Here is a 17,279-nt window from a genome sequence, read left to right on the forward strand (position 1 = left end):
AAGTTTTTCAAGTATTTTTACTATATATACTTTCCCTAGAATGGTTAAAAAAATATTTTATCTTACCACAAAGTATATTAAAATTATATTTTAATTTAATGATATCTGCCCAACGTTTCCATTCTGTCACCCAAATCTCTATCCTCCATGAGGACTGTCCTTCTTGCTGATAATGCTCTATCTTCGTTATTATACTCAGCACGATTTTTAAGGAGAACACCATTAACATTAAAGTACACTCTTAGTCCAGATTAGCCATCACCTTTAAAAATGTATGTGTTTAGAAAACAATTTGAAAATCAAGTCACCAATTTTTTACTACCTGGAAATTCCTTTATACTATGTGTTTAAACACACACACACACACACACACCATTTGGAGTATGGGCAAGTCCAGTTTTCTTACTTACACTCCACCCGGGGTCCAGATCTAGTCATCTGCTTCCTGCCTGGCTATCACTTCTGAGATCTGCAACCTGGCCTCAAGCTCCCTGATACTGAAGTCCAGTGTATAAAATCCAGGCCCTGTTAACAAAACTCCTACTTGTCGACCAATCATGAGCAGACTGTGCGCTAGTGGGTTACTCCCTCTGTCGCGTCCTGTTCACTCACACAAACCACTGACCCCTGCCAACATTACTTCTTGTTCATATAAAGATGGTTTATGGACATTATTTTAAAATGATATCTCTGGCAGCTAAAATATACTGTGTCAGAAGGAAAGCAGGTCTGCTGGAAAGAGCCGGACCTAGGGTAGCCTGCAGGGGATTTGTCAAGGGAGAGTAGTATGCAGAAAAGATGCAAGGTGCAAACGGACCTTTCAAAACCCACTTCTGTCTGTGCCCATGTCGGAAGCTGAGTTTTAATTTCTGTTTGTTTGTTGTGAGCCTATATGTGTGAAAGGCCACACTGTGGAAGTGCACATTGAGGAAGTGCACATTGAGGAAGTGCTTGCAGTAGTCAGGGAATCTGTGAAGTCTGTCTGTCTCTCCTGTCACTTCTGTGTGGGGTCTGCGGATTCAAGTCAGGCCATCAGGCTTATGTCCTGGGTCAGCCACCACAGGACCTGCTGAGCCATCTTACTGGCCTACACACTACCATTTAGTCACCATTTTATTGAACCCAAGTGAATAAGGAAAAGTAAAACCATAGCAATGGTGTAAAAAGCAAAAAACAGAACCTCGATTATTCCCAGCTAATATGACAAAACCATACCAATGTACAGATTTTCAGAATAAGGAAGAATTCAGGTGGATGATTAGATAAAAATCTATCTTTAGAATTATCTGGCATCTTATCTTCTGACAAGAAAAATTAATTTTTAGTAAAACAGAATTAAATAAATATCCCAATTAACTAAAAAAAAAAAAATTGGTTAAATTAGTAGGGCTGGAGATACAGCTCAGTGATACAACATTTACCTATCATGTCTGAGGCCCAGATTACAGTCCCCAGTATCAAAACAATAAAAAAATAAATTCAATGAAGGGGGCAAAGCTAAGTACAGAAAGCCCTGTCAACCCCCAGACTGCATACATGAGATCTTTGTGAAGACAGTGGAAGACAAACAACAAAACCTCCAACCATCCCCATCTTTATGAGCAGGGCCAGTCTACAAAGAGGGCTCATTTGCCTCTCCTAAATCCAAAAAAGAAAAAAAAAACCCAAATTATTTACTTCTACATAATATTAAGTTTTAAACAGTTGTGTAAAAACCTTCTTTCTAGTATCAAACACCCTGAAAACCAAACCTGAGGGTCCCTCTACTATTCACAGCCCACGTACACTTCAGTATCAACCCATACAGACAACGAGGACGGAAAAAATCTAATGAGCCCAGTTATATATTGAAATGTAAGAGCCACCAAAGAGAGAAAATGTAATAACGACTTCACGACTCCAGTGTCAGAATAGCTACGGAAGCATGGGAGTTTTGAGCAATTGGTAAATGGATAAAGAAAACTGAGCAGGAAGATGTAGTACACACCTAGTGTGTAGTACACCTAGTGGAATACCATGCTACAATAAAGAGAATGAAATCCTGTCCCTGTAATGACCTCAACAGAATGGTGGGAACACTATGCTAAGTGACGAAAGCCAGGCATAGAAAGCACTGCAAGTCAAATGCAAACCTGACGAGGACACCTCATGCCCCCCAGGGAAGCATGAACTCCATTACAGAGGCTGGAGGACAGAAGGGAAGGGTGGGGCAAGGCCAGCCCGAGAGTGCACCACAGTGGCCAGGAGCCAGGAGGTGTGGCGCACTGCCGCCTGCATAGTAAGGCAGCCTCTGGGAACAGCATGCCTGTGCCCAGTTTATGTAAGTATTACACATACTGTCAAAACACAGGTTACCCCAACAATGTACCACCTATGAAACTAATTCAAGTATTTTTAAAACTCTCAAAAAAAAATAATGAAAAGGAAAAACATCAGCAATGGCTATTCATTTCAAAAAATAAATTGGAAGACTATATTAAAAACAATTGAACATATCTGAAATATTTTTACATTTATTTAATGTGTGCTATGGGTGGGTAGATGCTCTACAATGCACCTGTGGAGGAGGTCTGAAGTCAGCCTGTGGGAATCAGTTTTCTCCTTCCACCACATGGGTGGTGAGACCCGAACTCAGATCGTCAGGCTTGGCAGTGGGGGGGGGGGGGCGGGGGGAGTTCCTTTACCTGCTGAGTCAAATCACCAGAGTTGCTTAATTGTATTAAAATACAGCCAAAGACAAGACAAAACAAAACAAATACCCCAAAACCAAAAATACAAGCCTGGATTTTAATCTGAAACACAGAAATCTCTCAGAAGAAAACGGGGGCTGGGAAGTAAGACTGTGGCAGGGAATATTTGTCTAACTAGAAAGAAACCCCCAGAGTGGCCATGGGTGCAGGTATATCGTCCCAGCTTGTGGGGGTGGGGGGGATTGGGGAGGGGAGGGGAGGAGGCTGAGGAAAGGGGACCAAGAATGGATGTGTATTCAAAGGCGTTGTGAAGGTATAGAAGGCGCTGGCAAAATTCACACAGGAGAAGACAAGCCCAGTACTAGAGCTAGATTTCCTGGGACACCCAGTGTGGCCAGTGCTTCCTGACCCCGAGCTCCTACCTAACTATAACCCACTTTAGTGAGTGAAAAGCCCAAGTATAACTTGCTGCTGCAGCTGAACCTCAATCCACTACTGGCAGCCAGCTCAACAGAACCAGTTTCTCCACACTCCCATCACAGGGCTCTGGGTACAGCGCAACTCAGGAACGCTGTCTTTGCTCAAGTAAACTGAATGTGTTCAGTCTTCCAGTGTTATTTTTTTTTTAAGCTTAGTCATCAAACAAGTAAAACATGGATGTAAAAACCAGAGTTTTACATCCATTCACACTGGGAGTCTAGGAATACTGGGAAGGAGCATCCCCCACCCTGCCCGGGTGTCAGCACTCCATTACCAGCTGTCCTAAAGCTTCATAAAGGAACGATTTCATGTTTACAGTGGTGACGAATACCATAGAACGCTGTTTTAAAACAAAGCATTAGATTGATTCAAGAAGCAGCACAAAACCTAAGCAGGCTGTGTGGTGTATGCCTGTAACCCACTAGGAGACCAGCAGGAGGGTCACAACTTCCAGGTCAAACTGGCCACATGGACACTGATCTCCAGAAGAGAATGTAGCACTAACACAAAGCCCTGCTGCAAAGGCACAGGCTACCCGCTCCGAGCTGATCTGATTCTTCTGTTACTCACGTTCCAGGACCATGTTGGTAAGAGCATTTCATCTAAATGCTGTCCAACAAATACTGTGACGAACAGTGCAAGAATGAGCAAGCATAATTTATAGCTAACTTAAACGCTATGCTAAGAAATAATTCCCGTCTCACACGGTCACGTGACTGTCTCTGCTGTTCTGTGGTAGGCACATATGAAATATAGTGAACCTCTCTGGAATCTGCTTTCCTGTCAGGTGGGAAATAAGGATCCAATTATGCCCTCCTCCAAATGATTAAAAAAGGAATGGACAGCACCTGGGGAGGGGCACACGGCTTCATGGGGATGGCATGTCCGCCTCACGAGCATAGCTACCTCCAAACTGTTTAAATTAAATCTAAGGTGACTAGTGTTCATCTATAAGCAGATAAAAAGAATAGAATAGGTGCCTTAGAATAATTTAAGTCACTTCCTTTCCTACTGGTTCATGACTGGCCAAGTCAGTCTACACTGAACATTTTTTACCCTTCCTTTTTTGTTAAATTGCCTTTTGTTTTTTACGATTTATTTCTTTTCCTGTGTATTGGCATTTTGCCTGTATGTGTGTCTGTGCGAGGGTGCCAGGTCCCTTCGAGCTGGAGTCACAGACTCATGGCTGTGAGCTGCTGTGTGGGTGCTGGGACTTGAAGCTGGGTCCCTGGAGAAGAAGCTAGTGCTTTCTACCCCTGAACCTCTCTCCAGCACAATTTAAGTCACGTCTTTATCCTACTGATTTATAACTATCAAAGTCAGGGTCTATACTGGACATATTTGCCCTTCCTTCATACATTAAAAACAAAAAAAAAATGTGATTTGATCCTTGGACATTTTTGTTGGCTTTTGTTTTGAAAGCTCTGTAGCTTCACTGGCTACCAATGAACTTCAGTGACTCATCAGGACCTTAGCAAAGTGACGGGAGCAGAGGGAGGGGACCCCAGGAGCAGGTGAGATGAGAGGGGTCTTCCATGGACATAAGTGACGGGAGCAGAGGGAGGGGACCCCAGGAGCAGGTGAGATGAGAGGGGTCTTCCATGGACATAAGTGACGGGAGCAGAGGGAGGGGACCCCAGGAGCAGGTGAGATGAGAGGGGTCTTCCATGGACATAAGTGACGGGAGCAGAGGGGAGCCCAGGAGGAGGTGAGATAAGAGGGGTCTTCTATGGACATGAGGCATTTTAGGACCATTTTCTAGGAAGAATAAAACAAAAGACCAAAGCAAAATAAAATCAACAAAACAAAACCAGCCTCACTCATGTCAGAAGTTTGCAGATGACGTGATGTCATGATGGCTCACCATCACCCACAGCCAAGTACCGCCATTGTCTATGGCCTCCTTTCATGGAACAAGCGGGTTTTCCTCGTGTAAAACAGGTAAGTCAGAAAGGAAATAGCCATGAAACCTCAGCATGACTCTTGGGCAGAGACCTCTCCTCGTGCCCAAGGAGAGAAGCTGCTGTTCTCACTTCCAAGCTGAAGGACGCTGTTTTCTTTCACTTGCCAGGACTTCTGTGTGAAGAATTACAGGCAGCAGCTACAGAGGGCAAACCTCCCTCCCTTGTTACTCACTCGGAGTCTAGCCCCAGCACCACTGCCGCCTGCTCAGGAGGCTCCTTACCCAGCCTCTGCCCTCCGGCTGCTCTTGCCTTTCCTCCCTCCTCTTGGCATTTGGTTCACATTTTTGAGAACTTTTGGCCAGGAGAAGAGCGAGGAACACACATGACATCTGTTTTGTATGGAGTAGCTCTCCCCACTCCTGGCAGTGAGCAGCGCTGGCTGCAGCAGTGTCTGAGGGGCCTGTCCTAACACCACTGGACATCATAGTGTGGCCACGTGGCAAGGCTGGCCAGGCATCTTTCAAGGGGACAACATGGCTGTAGTAACATGTACCCTTTCTTGCCTGGCTTTTTTGCAAGAATTGTCAAGCGCCAGATTCCTATCCGAGTTACCAGGGAGCAGCCATGGGGGAGGTTGAAGGAAGATGCTAACCCTGCTGCAACACCACATATGAACAGAGTCAAAGCCTGCAAGGAACGGAGGCTTGGAAATTAAGTCTTTTCTCTGAAATCGCCCAATCAGGAATCAATTTAGATTTAAATGAAAGAACAAAAGAGAAAAAGAGAAAAAAATAAGGAAGGAAGGGAGGGAGGAAGAGAGGGAAGGAGGGAGGGGAGGGGGGGGAGAGAGATTACAGGTAGATAGACAGATAGACAGACAGACAGAAAGAGGCCTTCCACTGCTGTTCTACTTTGCTCTTTTTAGTCTGTCAATAGTCCACTCAAATTAGGAAATATAATAAGGAAATGTAAACGCTAAATCATGAAAATGAACACTAAGAGAACTGTGCCTCTTTCCCCCAATGGTAGAAATGCTACCCTGTTGCTAGGAGACCGCGCTGGGAGGGGCACTCCCATGTAGCCCGCATCTCATGCAGGTTCTAGTACCTGGAAGACAAGATACTTTCTGCCATAAGATCAATTTTTGCATATCAATTTGATTTTTAATATAAATTATGGCCACTGTATAATTCAGAGCAACATAAACACAGTACAGTCGTCTTCCTTAGCACCACCCATAAGCACTTCTGCATTAATGGAGGCATATGCTGTCCAGTCCCATAAGTGTGTTTATACATACATATATATATATATATATATATATATATATATATATATATATATATCCACGCATATAAGGCCACACCCCTGATTTGTTTTCATTGGAAAAAATAGGAGTTTAGATGCTATTATTTCAGGTTTATTTTTCTTATTTAACAAAGTCATCACCATCCATAGAAACAATTAACATTCTTTTTAAAAGCTACACGAGCTTCTTCAACAAAACATGCCTGAACACCCAGGTGGGTCATGGCATTCACACGGCCTAGGCTATACACAACAGGCTCCTGCAGCCCTCACAAAGGAGCCACCGCCAGCAGCAGGAGCAGAGGAGCACACCTGAGGAGATGCTGAGACTGCCCGGGATGTCCGCCCCGTCAGCATCAGCCTCTGGCAGGAAGGCATGGTACAAGCAACTCTAAAGAATGACGTCACACGGGGTTGATTTTCACTTACCTTTTTTGGAAACTTCTGCCCCATTAAGCTCTTTTTGTGCTTCTTCAATTTTGTCTGAGGAAAAGAAAAAAAAAGTACACATCAATAATAACAAATAAGGAATATGGAAAAACTCACACATTATTTATAACAGTGACAGACATGTAACACATCAAAACCATTTATTTGTGAAAATTTTACTATTAAAGTTAAGAACACTTCCCTTCAAATCTGCAACTTTAATCAATTCATAGTTACAAGAATCTCTCTTAATTGTCCCCATAATGCAAATTACTACATTCTTATTTGTTCATTCATCTGCTCACCATTCCTCCACTTCAACAGACGAGGCCTTGTGTGGCCCAGGCTGGTCTCCAACAGTGGAAGAGAGTCTTGAACTTGTAATCTTTCTGCTTCCACCTCAAAAGGGCAGTGGCTTTCACCTCTATTCCCAATTTATGTAGTGACAGAGATTAAAGCCAGGGCTTTATGCGTGATAGGCAAGAACTCCACCAGCTGAGATAGACCCATCCTCTAGTAAGATACTAGAGGCTCAATTTATCATTCTAGATACTCGATTTTATAACTAGGAAGTATTTTTGTAGGCTAAAAATTATGTCTAAACACAATAATTTCCTTGTATGCGATGTGTACACAACCCAGGATTTGTTAAAACAAATGCTTATTAGATTGGGATCAGCATGACCAAGCCAGATGGTGCCGTGGACTAACACAGTCTGAGTGTCCCCAAGGGCTCAAGTTGCAAGGCTGGTCTTTAGAGGAGCAGTGTTATAAAGTCCAGGAGTGTTAAAAAGTGGGAATACTTAGTGCATGCATGCAGGGGGAGGGAGCAGTCTTTAGGACAGTGGGAACTGCTCTCAGAGGGACTGTGGTTGTTTTCATGGGACCGAGTCAGTTCTTGAAAGCGATACTGTACAGAACAATCAGGCTAGTCTCCAGCCTCTCCACCTTTCGTAAGTGAATTCACCATGAGGAGTCCTCCAAGATGTGAGGAACCAGGAAGTGCTCCTGCACAAAGTGCTGATTTGCCTGAGGCCAAACTGGCTCTTGCAGAGCCAGCAACTACACTATTTAGACTTTTAATCTTGAACTGAATAAGCCGTTTTCTTTAGGAAGAATCAGCCTGATGTATTTCATTACAGTGACAGAAAGGGACCTAGGACAAACACAAGAAACAACACTATTGAAAAACTGAGACAATGACGAATTGAAGAGGACTGAGACAGAACATCGCCCATCCCCTACGCTGCCAGAGAGTATTTACAAAGTTAGAGGGTGTGGCAGAGACAGCACAGAAAACCAGCACTCAACTACTGAAAAGCACAAAGTTCCAAAAGGCAGATGTAGCCCAGAGGCAAAAACATCCAGGTGATCCAGGAGGGACTGGACCCAAAAGTCAAAGAGCTGAGGCAGGTAGGAAGAAATAGCTCAGTGGTAAAGAGGTCACCTAGCATGTACAAGGCCCTGGGTGCTAGCCTCAGCCCTGCAAACACAAACAGGTGGACTTGAACTCTGCTGCAGTACAGGGAAGGAAGGGGAGGGCAGCCACAGGCTCTGCTGGTCACCAGCCTGTGGCTCTAGGCACAGCCAGGTTTTATAAATACATCTAGGTTCAGCTCTTTTTGAATTTTGTAAGGCTGTACAAATTTGATGATGGTGATGGTGATGGTGATGGTGGTATAAGTCATTCACGTTCAATGTCAGACCCAATGCTGATTATAAAGAGCACAGATTTCCCAGGGCACTACTCTGTACTCTATTAAGCACGGTGCCAACAACTACACCGCATTTTAGATATCTCAAAGTCTAATTTAGATAAATGCTCTACAATGTTGTGCCAAGCGGATGATAGCCTCCAGCCCCTACCACATGCCACTAGCCCTGGACTGTCTACAATACAGAACCTATTATTCCTAGCCAGGGAGCCCAGGGCCTCTGGCCCAGGACCATACTCTAAATAAATCAAAGAAGCATTTCGCACCAGGGGCCTTTACCTCTGCTGCAGCTCCCCCCCCCCCATCTCCTGCCAGAAAGGCAGAGCTCAAATCACCTTCAATTCACTCATCAAACTTCCTCCAACTGCTCAGTGCTCATGCAGGCCCAGCGGGAGCCATAGAAGGCAGGGAGCAGGCTGCTGTGAGCTCTGAGGCCTTACACTGCATTTCTATCCTAAGGAACAGATGCACACCCCAAATCTTGTCTCTTTGCTTCCTGCTACTTATCATCAGAATGCAAGTGCAAAGAGCTTGAGAAATGTGGGAAAACACAACTCTTTCTCTCTGTCTCTGTCTCTGTTTCTCTCTCTCCTCTGTGTGTGTGTGTGTGTGTGTGTGTGTGTGTGTGTGTGACTGTGAGTGTCTGTGTATCTGTGTGTCTCTGTCTCTCTCAAAGCAAAAAATGGTACCTGGGGATGGAGCATGTTTGATATATGCAAGACCTTAGACACACTCCAGGCATAAAAAGAAGAAAATCCAAGAAGAAAGATCTTTGATATTTTCCACAAAGAAATGGTAAGTATTTGTGGAAATAGGTATTTTTTGGGGAATTTTGAACATTTTACAATGGCCACATACCTAGAAATATCATGTTGCTTCACAAAGATGTATAATTTACATGGTTTTGGGTAACAGTTAAAACTTAAAATAGATACAATTAAGAATGGTGTAAAAATATAAGCCCAGCACTAAGCATTTGTTTTCTTCTCAAACAAACAAACCCAACAGCAAGGGCGAATCTGGCTAAGCACAAGTGACCAAAGCACAAAGGCCATTGTTTAAACAAAGTATTAAGTACATTGTTGATATTCAAACTATAAATAAACAAATCATATGACTTAAAAACACAGCCCTTGAGAAACATAAAAACTGTTTTATTACCAAAGAACTGTTATTACTATCCCAGCAGTTCACATAAACCTTGGTAATAAATAACGATGCATATATTATATGTATTCACAGCTGTAATGGCTGTAGTTTCTAGACTTTATGCACATGTAATTTGACATAATTTAAGAAAAGCAGCTTTTTATTGATGGATTCTACTGTCGCTGAAAAACTTCAGATTTAACAAATACTTTAAAAATGGTTATTTAAAATACCAAGGCTGGCCATGTCTATATGGCTTAGGATGCCGAGGTTAGCCATATCTGTGTGGATATTTAGCATATTGATGCTGGACACATATGTGTGGATATTTAGGATGCTGAGGTTGGCCACATCTGTGTGGATATTTAGCATATTGATGCTGGCTATTCCTGTGTGCACATGATACAATGCCTTACAAAAATGACCCTGATCACAAAATACTAGTTTTCATTTCTCAATTTTCAATTTGGTTGCCTTTTGCCTTGACAATGCTACACAGACTTGGGCCCTGACTAGAATAACTATATTCAGTACAGGAAGCATTCACTTGCAGCCGCAGTTCAACAGGTGAAGAAGATCTTCAATTAGATACTGGGAAAGCTTTGCTTCCATCAGTTTTCATGAAACACCCTCTTCACATCTCACCTGTGCTTTACACCCTCACAAACATGATGTATTTTTAACATTATCTCTGAAATTCCAGATTGTGGTCATAGATTCTGTGTTTGCAGTTCATAGAAGATAATTTGCCAATATTTAATGGAATATATAATTTTCAGTGTGACCTGGAGCAAGAAACAGTTTTACATTCTGTCCTTTGGAAGTGTGTGTGTGTGGGGGGGGGGGGGTCAAGAATAACTTGCCACAGACATGTCCACACCACTGTCCTTGGTACCCTTTACTACTAAACATGAACAGTCCTGTCCTTACAACACTTCTTCCGACTCAGTGTTGGCTGCCAGGCTACAGCTTGATGTCATGATAAAACTGAGCATCTTTAGTGACGGCAACACACTGGTGATGGTTACTCTTGAGAGTCAACTTGATGGGATTTAGAACCATGACTGAGACAAACCTCGGGCAGGTCTGGATAGCCTTTCCAAAGAGGCTTTCTGAAATGGGAAGATCCACTGAGAATGTGGGCAGTACCGCCCCATGAGGAGGAGTCATAGACTAAATAAAAAAGGAGAAAGTGTCCCCTCTCTCAGCTTTCTGACCACAGACACCGTGTCACCACACTCTGCCACACCCAGCCACTATGACACATGGGATGCCTCAACCATGAGATAAAACTAATGCTTCTTTCCTTAAGCTGCTACTGCGGTTTTGTCACAACACAGAGGAAAAGTACGCAATGCAATGTCCCAGCAATAACATCTTACCGTAATTCTTACTTGGGGAGAAAAGGCGAGTAGGGGGTTGGAAAGATGGGGTATCTGATTCTAAGACAGCCTCAACATTCCTTCAGCACCACTGTGGTGACCTGGGACCATCACTAGACTCAGTCAGGGTTTGCTGTGGGGAAGGTTTAGCTTTGTCCATGTCAGTTTCTAACACTGTACTCCTTGGATTGGCACTACAGTCTCTATCCTAAACCCCAATGCCTATCTCATAAATTCCTAAAATGTTAAAATGTAGAGCCTATAAACTGTAAAAAGTCATCAATTTACTCTCATTTGACTGAAAGAAAAGAAACAGCAATGTGAGCGCATTGGTTTTGCTCCTGGATGCAATGTAACTTCCTCTTCCTCTTACCATAGATCAGAACACCCCCGTTACTGTCTGCCAACTGCCATGGCCACCTCAGTGACACCAGAAAGACCACAGCACCAAGCGACAAGGCACATTCAAGCATGCGCATGTACTCTTCAACATAAGGGACACTCCTAGTCTTTGCTGACCCCTAACCAAGTGCGTCTGCCATCAGCAACCTCTCCCACCTTACAAGCTCTGCATCTTCATGACCTCTGGACTACACAGGCAAACCTAAAAATGGAATTCTGGACTACTGATGTTTCAAATCACAGAACAGTGAAATAAATGAGAAAAAAATCCCACAAATCCAATTCTGTGTTAATAATCTAACAAATATGACAAACTGGAAAAAAAGATAGAATGTGATCCAGTTACCAACGTGACACAGGAAGAAGAAACCCTGACCAGAATGACTTCACAGACGACATGAAGACAATTGGAGCTACAGAGAGAGAACGAACTGGCTTTCAGTAAAGCTCCAGGCCTAGAAACTTCTCACATTCTTTCAAAAGTTAAAACAAAAAACAAAAACAAAAACAAAACCCAACATGTTCTAAAGAATTCCAAAAAAGAAGATTCACAGGTATTCTGACTTACTTTCCAAAGCTAATATGAAAACCAACACCTTGAACAAGTTTTATATGAATATAAATCTTGGCCAAGAAGACTACTCACAACACAGACAAGCACACTCAAGTAATGCACCACAAACTCATTGCTCACTAAAAGCACCGTATAGATCAAGCATCCCTCAGTAGGGAGTAAATCCAGACATGGTTTAGATTTTGGAATTCTTTTCATATATGTGATCTTAAAAAGACACTCGTGTAAATATACGATTTATTGATGTTTCCTATGCACCTCTTACACAGAGTCTGAAGGTCCTTCTACACAGCATTTCTAGGGCACCTGCATTTCACATGAGATTTACTATGTGGACTCAGCTATGGAATTTTCTCCATGATGATAATCATGTCTGCAACGTTTCACATTTTTTAGCACTTCTGCCTTGGGATTTGGGGACCAGACATGCTTAGTTGGCATATAATTTTGTAAGAGAAACAGGATAAGAAGAGAAAGTGGCTTGCGTACTATCCACGGTGTTCCTGACTGTCACAGTTGACTGTGCTCTCCGCAAAAGCCTCAATACTGAGTAGAAGGGGACCTGACACAAGAGAAACAGCATTATTAACACACACACCTAAACAGATGAGTCCAAATCCATGCTGTCCATTTCACCCAAAGCCGTTAAGGGAGTCTGTCCTGGAGAGACCCATCCCAGCCTACCGGACTCTCCTCTTCCCTCTCCAGTTGCCTTCCCTGCCTTCCTGTTTCCCTCACTAAATTCCATCTACTCAGCAGAGTACAGTGAGACCAGAAGTCACCCAGCACCACACTCACCTCACACATGAAGCACTGCTACAACGCTTATGACAGCACATGCATCACCACATGCGTTACCAATGGCATGGGAAGGGTTCCCATGTATAACAGGAGAGCACTGAAAAAAACCTTCCATGATATACGACATCATTTAGCTTCTAATAGCAGTCCTTAAAAATGCTTGCTCAGGGGAGATACTCAGGTTATGTTAGATAAAGGAAGATGCTGTACCACAAAGAAGAATGTGGACTTAGGTATCAAGGGGCAGGCAGGTCAACCATACACAGACAACAAGACACACACATCTGGGAGCAGTACATTAATATATGTTTTCTAGCCTAGGTAGTTTCATTTCTGGTTTTTGAAAACCCTCCAGACAAATCTCCAGAGTGGCTCCAGCAGTCCCACTGCACTCCTACCCAGTGTGCAAGGCTCCTGTCCCCACATCCACCGTGGCAGTTGGTGGTGGGTAGCTGTGCTTTCCATTTGTATATTTGTATTAATTAATTAATTAATTAATCACTTTACATTCTGACCTCGGTTTCCCCTCCTCTCCCCCACATCCACTCCTCCTCCTCCATTTCTGATCAAAAAAGGGAGGCCTCCTAGTACATTAGTATTTTAATTTCATCCTTTACATTTTCTTCAATTACTAAATTACCTATAATGAATAGGAATATAAAAATAAAAACTTAAGTTCAATAGAAATTAATCCTGACCATGTGAACCCGGGTCAGGATGAAAGCGCTGCAGGCAAGTAACTGAAAGACATAAACGCACAAGGCCACCGAGTGGGAAGGGACAACATCCACAGAGGACGGACACTTGGGCAGGAGCGTCAAGGACTTGGAATATAAAGAGGCAGGAAGCAAACAGTCTGGGGTGGGGACAGTTTGGACACATGACTATAGAAAGAAGATGAAGAGAAACCGAACTCAGAGGATTCTTACAGACATGGCAGTTAACGCAACCCAGAGCCCTGAATGCAGAAATGCAACTATTGAAGACTCACTCGGATAACAAGATCTTGGGAACCACTACTCTCCTTTAACAATGATGCCTTTAGGAAAAACTAACCAAGACTAGGGGAGGAGAGACACTAGGGCAGGTGTCAGCCCTATACTAAATTCATTTTCTAGCTGAAAACAGTGTCTGAAAAATGCAAAAATTAAAGATTCAACTACAGGGGTCTAAAGGGATATCAGTTTCTAGTGATGGGCTCTAGGCTTTAGGAACATGAACTCTGAATGAAGTAGACTAGAGGAGACGGGCTGATTGGGCACCAAAAGTTCCTTTCTGATAACAAAGACAACTGAGATGTACTGTACCGAAATCTCGTCATAGACACCGTGTCAGTCCTCATGTCGATTAGCTATAGAGCTTTCACCAAGTCTGCCTCAGTCTCGGCACTAAGGGAATCTTGAATTCTGAGAGAAAAGCAGACAACACTTCACTGTGCTGTGCTTTCAAACTCAGGACAAGCTAACAGCAAAGCCTGCCCACCTTGTTGTCAGCAGCAGTCGGGGTTAGGTGAAAATGTGTGTGTGTGTGTGTGTGTGTGTGTGTGTGAGAGAGAGAGAGAGAGAGAGAGAGAGAAAGAGAGAGAGAGAGAGAGTCCAACGAGCAACCAATCTTGACAAGTAATATTCTCCAAGTATTATCAGGCTAATTCAAACTTGTTGGGAAAAGCCTTATCAGCTGCCATGTTATCAGGTGCACAGATGGCTACATCATCCATGCACCTTACCAATGCTGACGCTGATGCCAGGGGATGCTCAGGGAGGAGGGAGAGGAGAAGGAGGGGGAGGAAGAGGAAAAGGGGTGAGGAGGGGAAGGAGGAGGAGACGCTCCACATGCACCTAAAAGCTAAGGATCTTCAATTAAATTAAAACTCAAAGGTACACATTCTCAACAATGTTATCCCAAGAACAGACTTGGTAATTCTCACTAGTTCCAGCTCTATACTACAGTCACTTTCTAGCCTGGAAAATGCAAAAACTATTTAAGCAGTCACCTACCGCATAAAGACATTGAAAGCAGCATGATTTCCAGCACATGCTTCTGCCATCTTCTCAACGGTCACAGTGCTTTGCCCACTATGCACAGAGGATGAGAACACCCATTTCTCTCACTACTGAGGATTTCTGATGCAGCAAATGAAGGGAGTGGGAGTCACGGTAACTATGGTTGAAGGGTAAGGGAGCCAGAACTTTTTATTTTCATTAATTAATTTATTTATTCACTTTACATCCCGATTGCAGTCCCCACCTCCTCCTCTTCTCCAAGTCCCACCCTTACAAGTTCCTTACCCAATTACACCTCCTCTTCTCCTCAGAGAAGGGGAAGTCCCCTTGGGTACCACTCCACCTTGGGATATGAAACTGCAGCAGGAATAAATGCATCTAAGCTTGGTGTTCAAGCGGGTACCCTAACAACTGGAGCAGGGACCGTCTCTGACTCTGACTGCCACTGGAGCCCTTCCCCTATCTAGGCCATAAGACCATCTTTACTCTGTCCACTTAATGCCAGGATCCATTGCACGTGGATTGCTAACCTTGTCAGCGATGGATTCCAACAAATATATGACCATGTATATAAGGCCCTGCACACTCATGTATCTGCATGTACATGCACATGCATGTGCGCGCGCACACCCACACCCACACATACACACCTACACACACACCTCTAAGGAAACAGAGACTCAAGAAGTATGGACACCAAACTTTACACAAAGCTGCCACATGCTGCTCTGGTTTTCTGGACGGTTTGTTGTATGCCTCATCCCTTGTGGGCAACTAATATATGTTTCTCCTTTGATATATTTTAAAATGTTCCAGAATCAAAGACAAAAGACTAACATATAGGTCTATTTGCTTAGTCAAAAATATAGAAAAGTAGCCGGGCAGTGGTGGCATACACCTTTAATCCCAGCACTTGGGAGGCAGAGGCAGGCAGGATTTCTGAGTTCGAGGCCAGCCTGGTCTACAGAGTGAGTTCCAAGACAGCCAGGGCTACACAGAGAAACCCTGTCTCGAAAAAACAAACAAGCAAACAAACTATATAAGTACTGTGTACCTACTTGGCTGGCCAACAGATTGCCTATGGTCATAATGCTTCCCTATATCATAAATTTTTCCTCTGAGATGGAAATATTCCATCCTGCAGGAAGCTCCTTAAGCAGGAAAGTAAGCAAGTCAAAATAGCTTCAGGAAGTTCCTGAATCTGACTAGATTCACTGTGCCCTCCCTGCCAGAGTAAGCAGTAAGAGCTGAGGCCCGTCAGACAGGAGAAGGCTGAGCTGCAAGGACTCTGACACCAGACCAGTACCCTGGAAGAAACAGAGCCTGGCAGAGCTGCCTAGAAGCGGTTAAGATCCGATGAAGTGCCTGGAAAGGACACTCTCCACGCTGCTGAGCTGCCCACAGGCTGTGCAGTGTGCTCCCGGCTCCCAGCATTTGTGACTTGTCACGCATGATGGATTGGTTGGCTTTGGTGATCCAGTTGTCTTTGACTCTTTCTGTTCCTGTGAGTAACCCCTGACCTATGTTCCTCTGAGTAACCCTAATCAAATTCATTGGTTCACCAAGCGGGACTTTGGTAGTGTCTGTACTTTGGTCTGTTACGGGATCTCTATCTGGGATAAGTAGACAAGTACGTTGTATCTCCACAGGAAGTTTTGTAACACACCCCTCCTACTTTCCCTGATCCAGCCTTCTGCCATGCTCAGGACCTTCAGCACAAACTCACACTCAGGAACATTCTCAACATGCTGATTAACTGTCCTACAAGCTAGGTAAGTTATGTTTAGGTATCTCAAGGTTTTCTTTCTGTTAGACAGGATGGTCTAAAACCAGGCTGATCTTTTGGTGCTGGGGCAGAGTGAGGAGCAGAGGCTCTTACAGAAAGAAACAATGGAAAAGGAGATAATGAGTCTGAATGCAGAAGAAGCTTATAGAAACACTGGGAGTTCTTTTACATTTTCTTAATCTTTATATTATAATTTGCCAACTGCTCTTCAACTGCAGCAGAGTCAACACTTCCACAGCATCCTTCACAGCCATTCTCTAGGGAAGAAGTCACAGTCAGGTGCTGAGCCTTCGATTAGCAATTACCACCACCATCTTGTAAATGTGTCCTGTGTGCCACTTCCTGTCCCCTCAGCAAGCAGCATCCTCTTTTTTCTCAATCCTTCCCAGAATCCACTGGGGGGATACACCAGCAAGCAGCAACAGCCACTTATCACAACAGAACACTGCTGTGTTCCAGGACCTCAGATCACCACAAACACAAGCAAGACTGCATCTCTAACAAGGGGGAAAGGAGATGGTAAAGAAAGAATGTGCGAGAAGAAAAATAGCAGTGGTCATTCCCTTGGGTTTAAAGAGCAGTGTCCACATGCATGGAGAACTGTGTAGGGAAAAAGGTAACCATGCTACTTCAAGAACCAGCAGAATGAAACGTGG

At 43.7% G+C, this 17,279-nt stretch overlaps 1 protein-coding gene across 3 annotated transcripts in view; it reads right to left on the reverse strand.

Moving 5' to 3' along the window:
* The window catches only part of Hivep1 (HIVEP zinc finger 1), a 126,057-nt gene that overhangs the window by 47,962 nt on the left and 60,816 nt on the right, over positions 1–17,279 (reverse strand). For all 3 annotated transcript variants that reach the window (XM_052156388.1, XM_052156387.1, XM_052156389.1), the window contains exon 3: positions 6,812–6,865. In XM_052156388.1, coding sequence (XP_052012348.1) covers positions 6,812–6,865 — 54 coding nt within the window. The remainder of the gene's footprint in view (positions 1–6,811; positions 6,866–17,279) is intronic.

The sequence above is a fragment of the Apodemus sylvaticus genome, chromosome 14 (assembly GCF_947179515.1).
Source record: "Apodemus sylvaticus chromosome 14, mApoSyl1.1, whole genome shotgun sequence".
NCBI lineage: Eukaryota > Metazoa > Chordata > Mammalia > Rodentia > Muridae > Apodemus > Apodemus sylvaticus.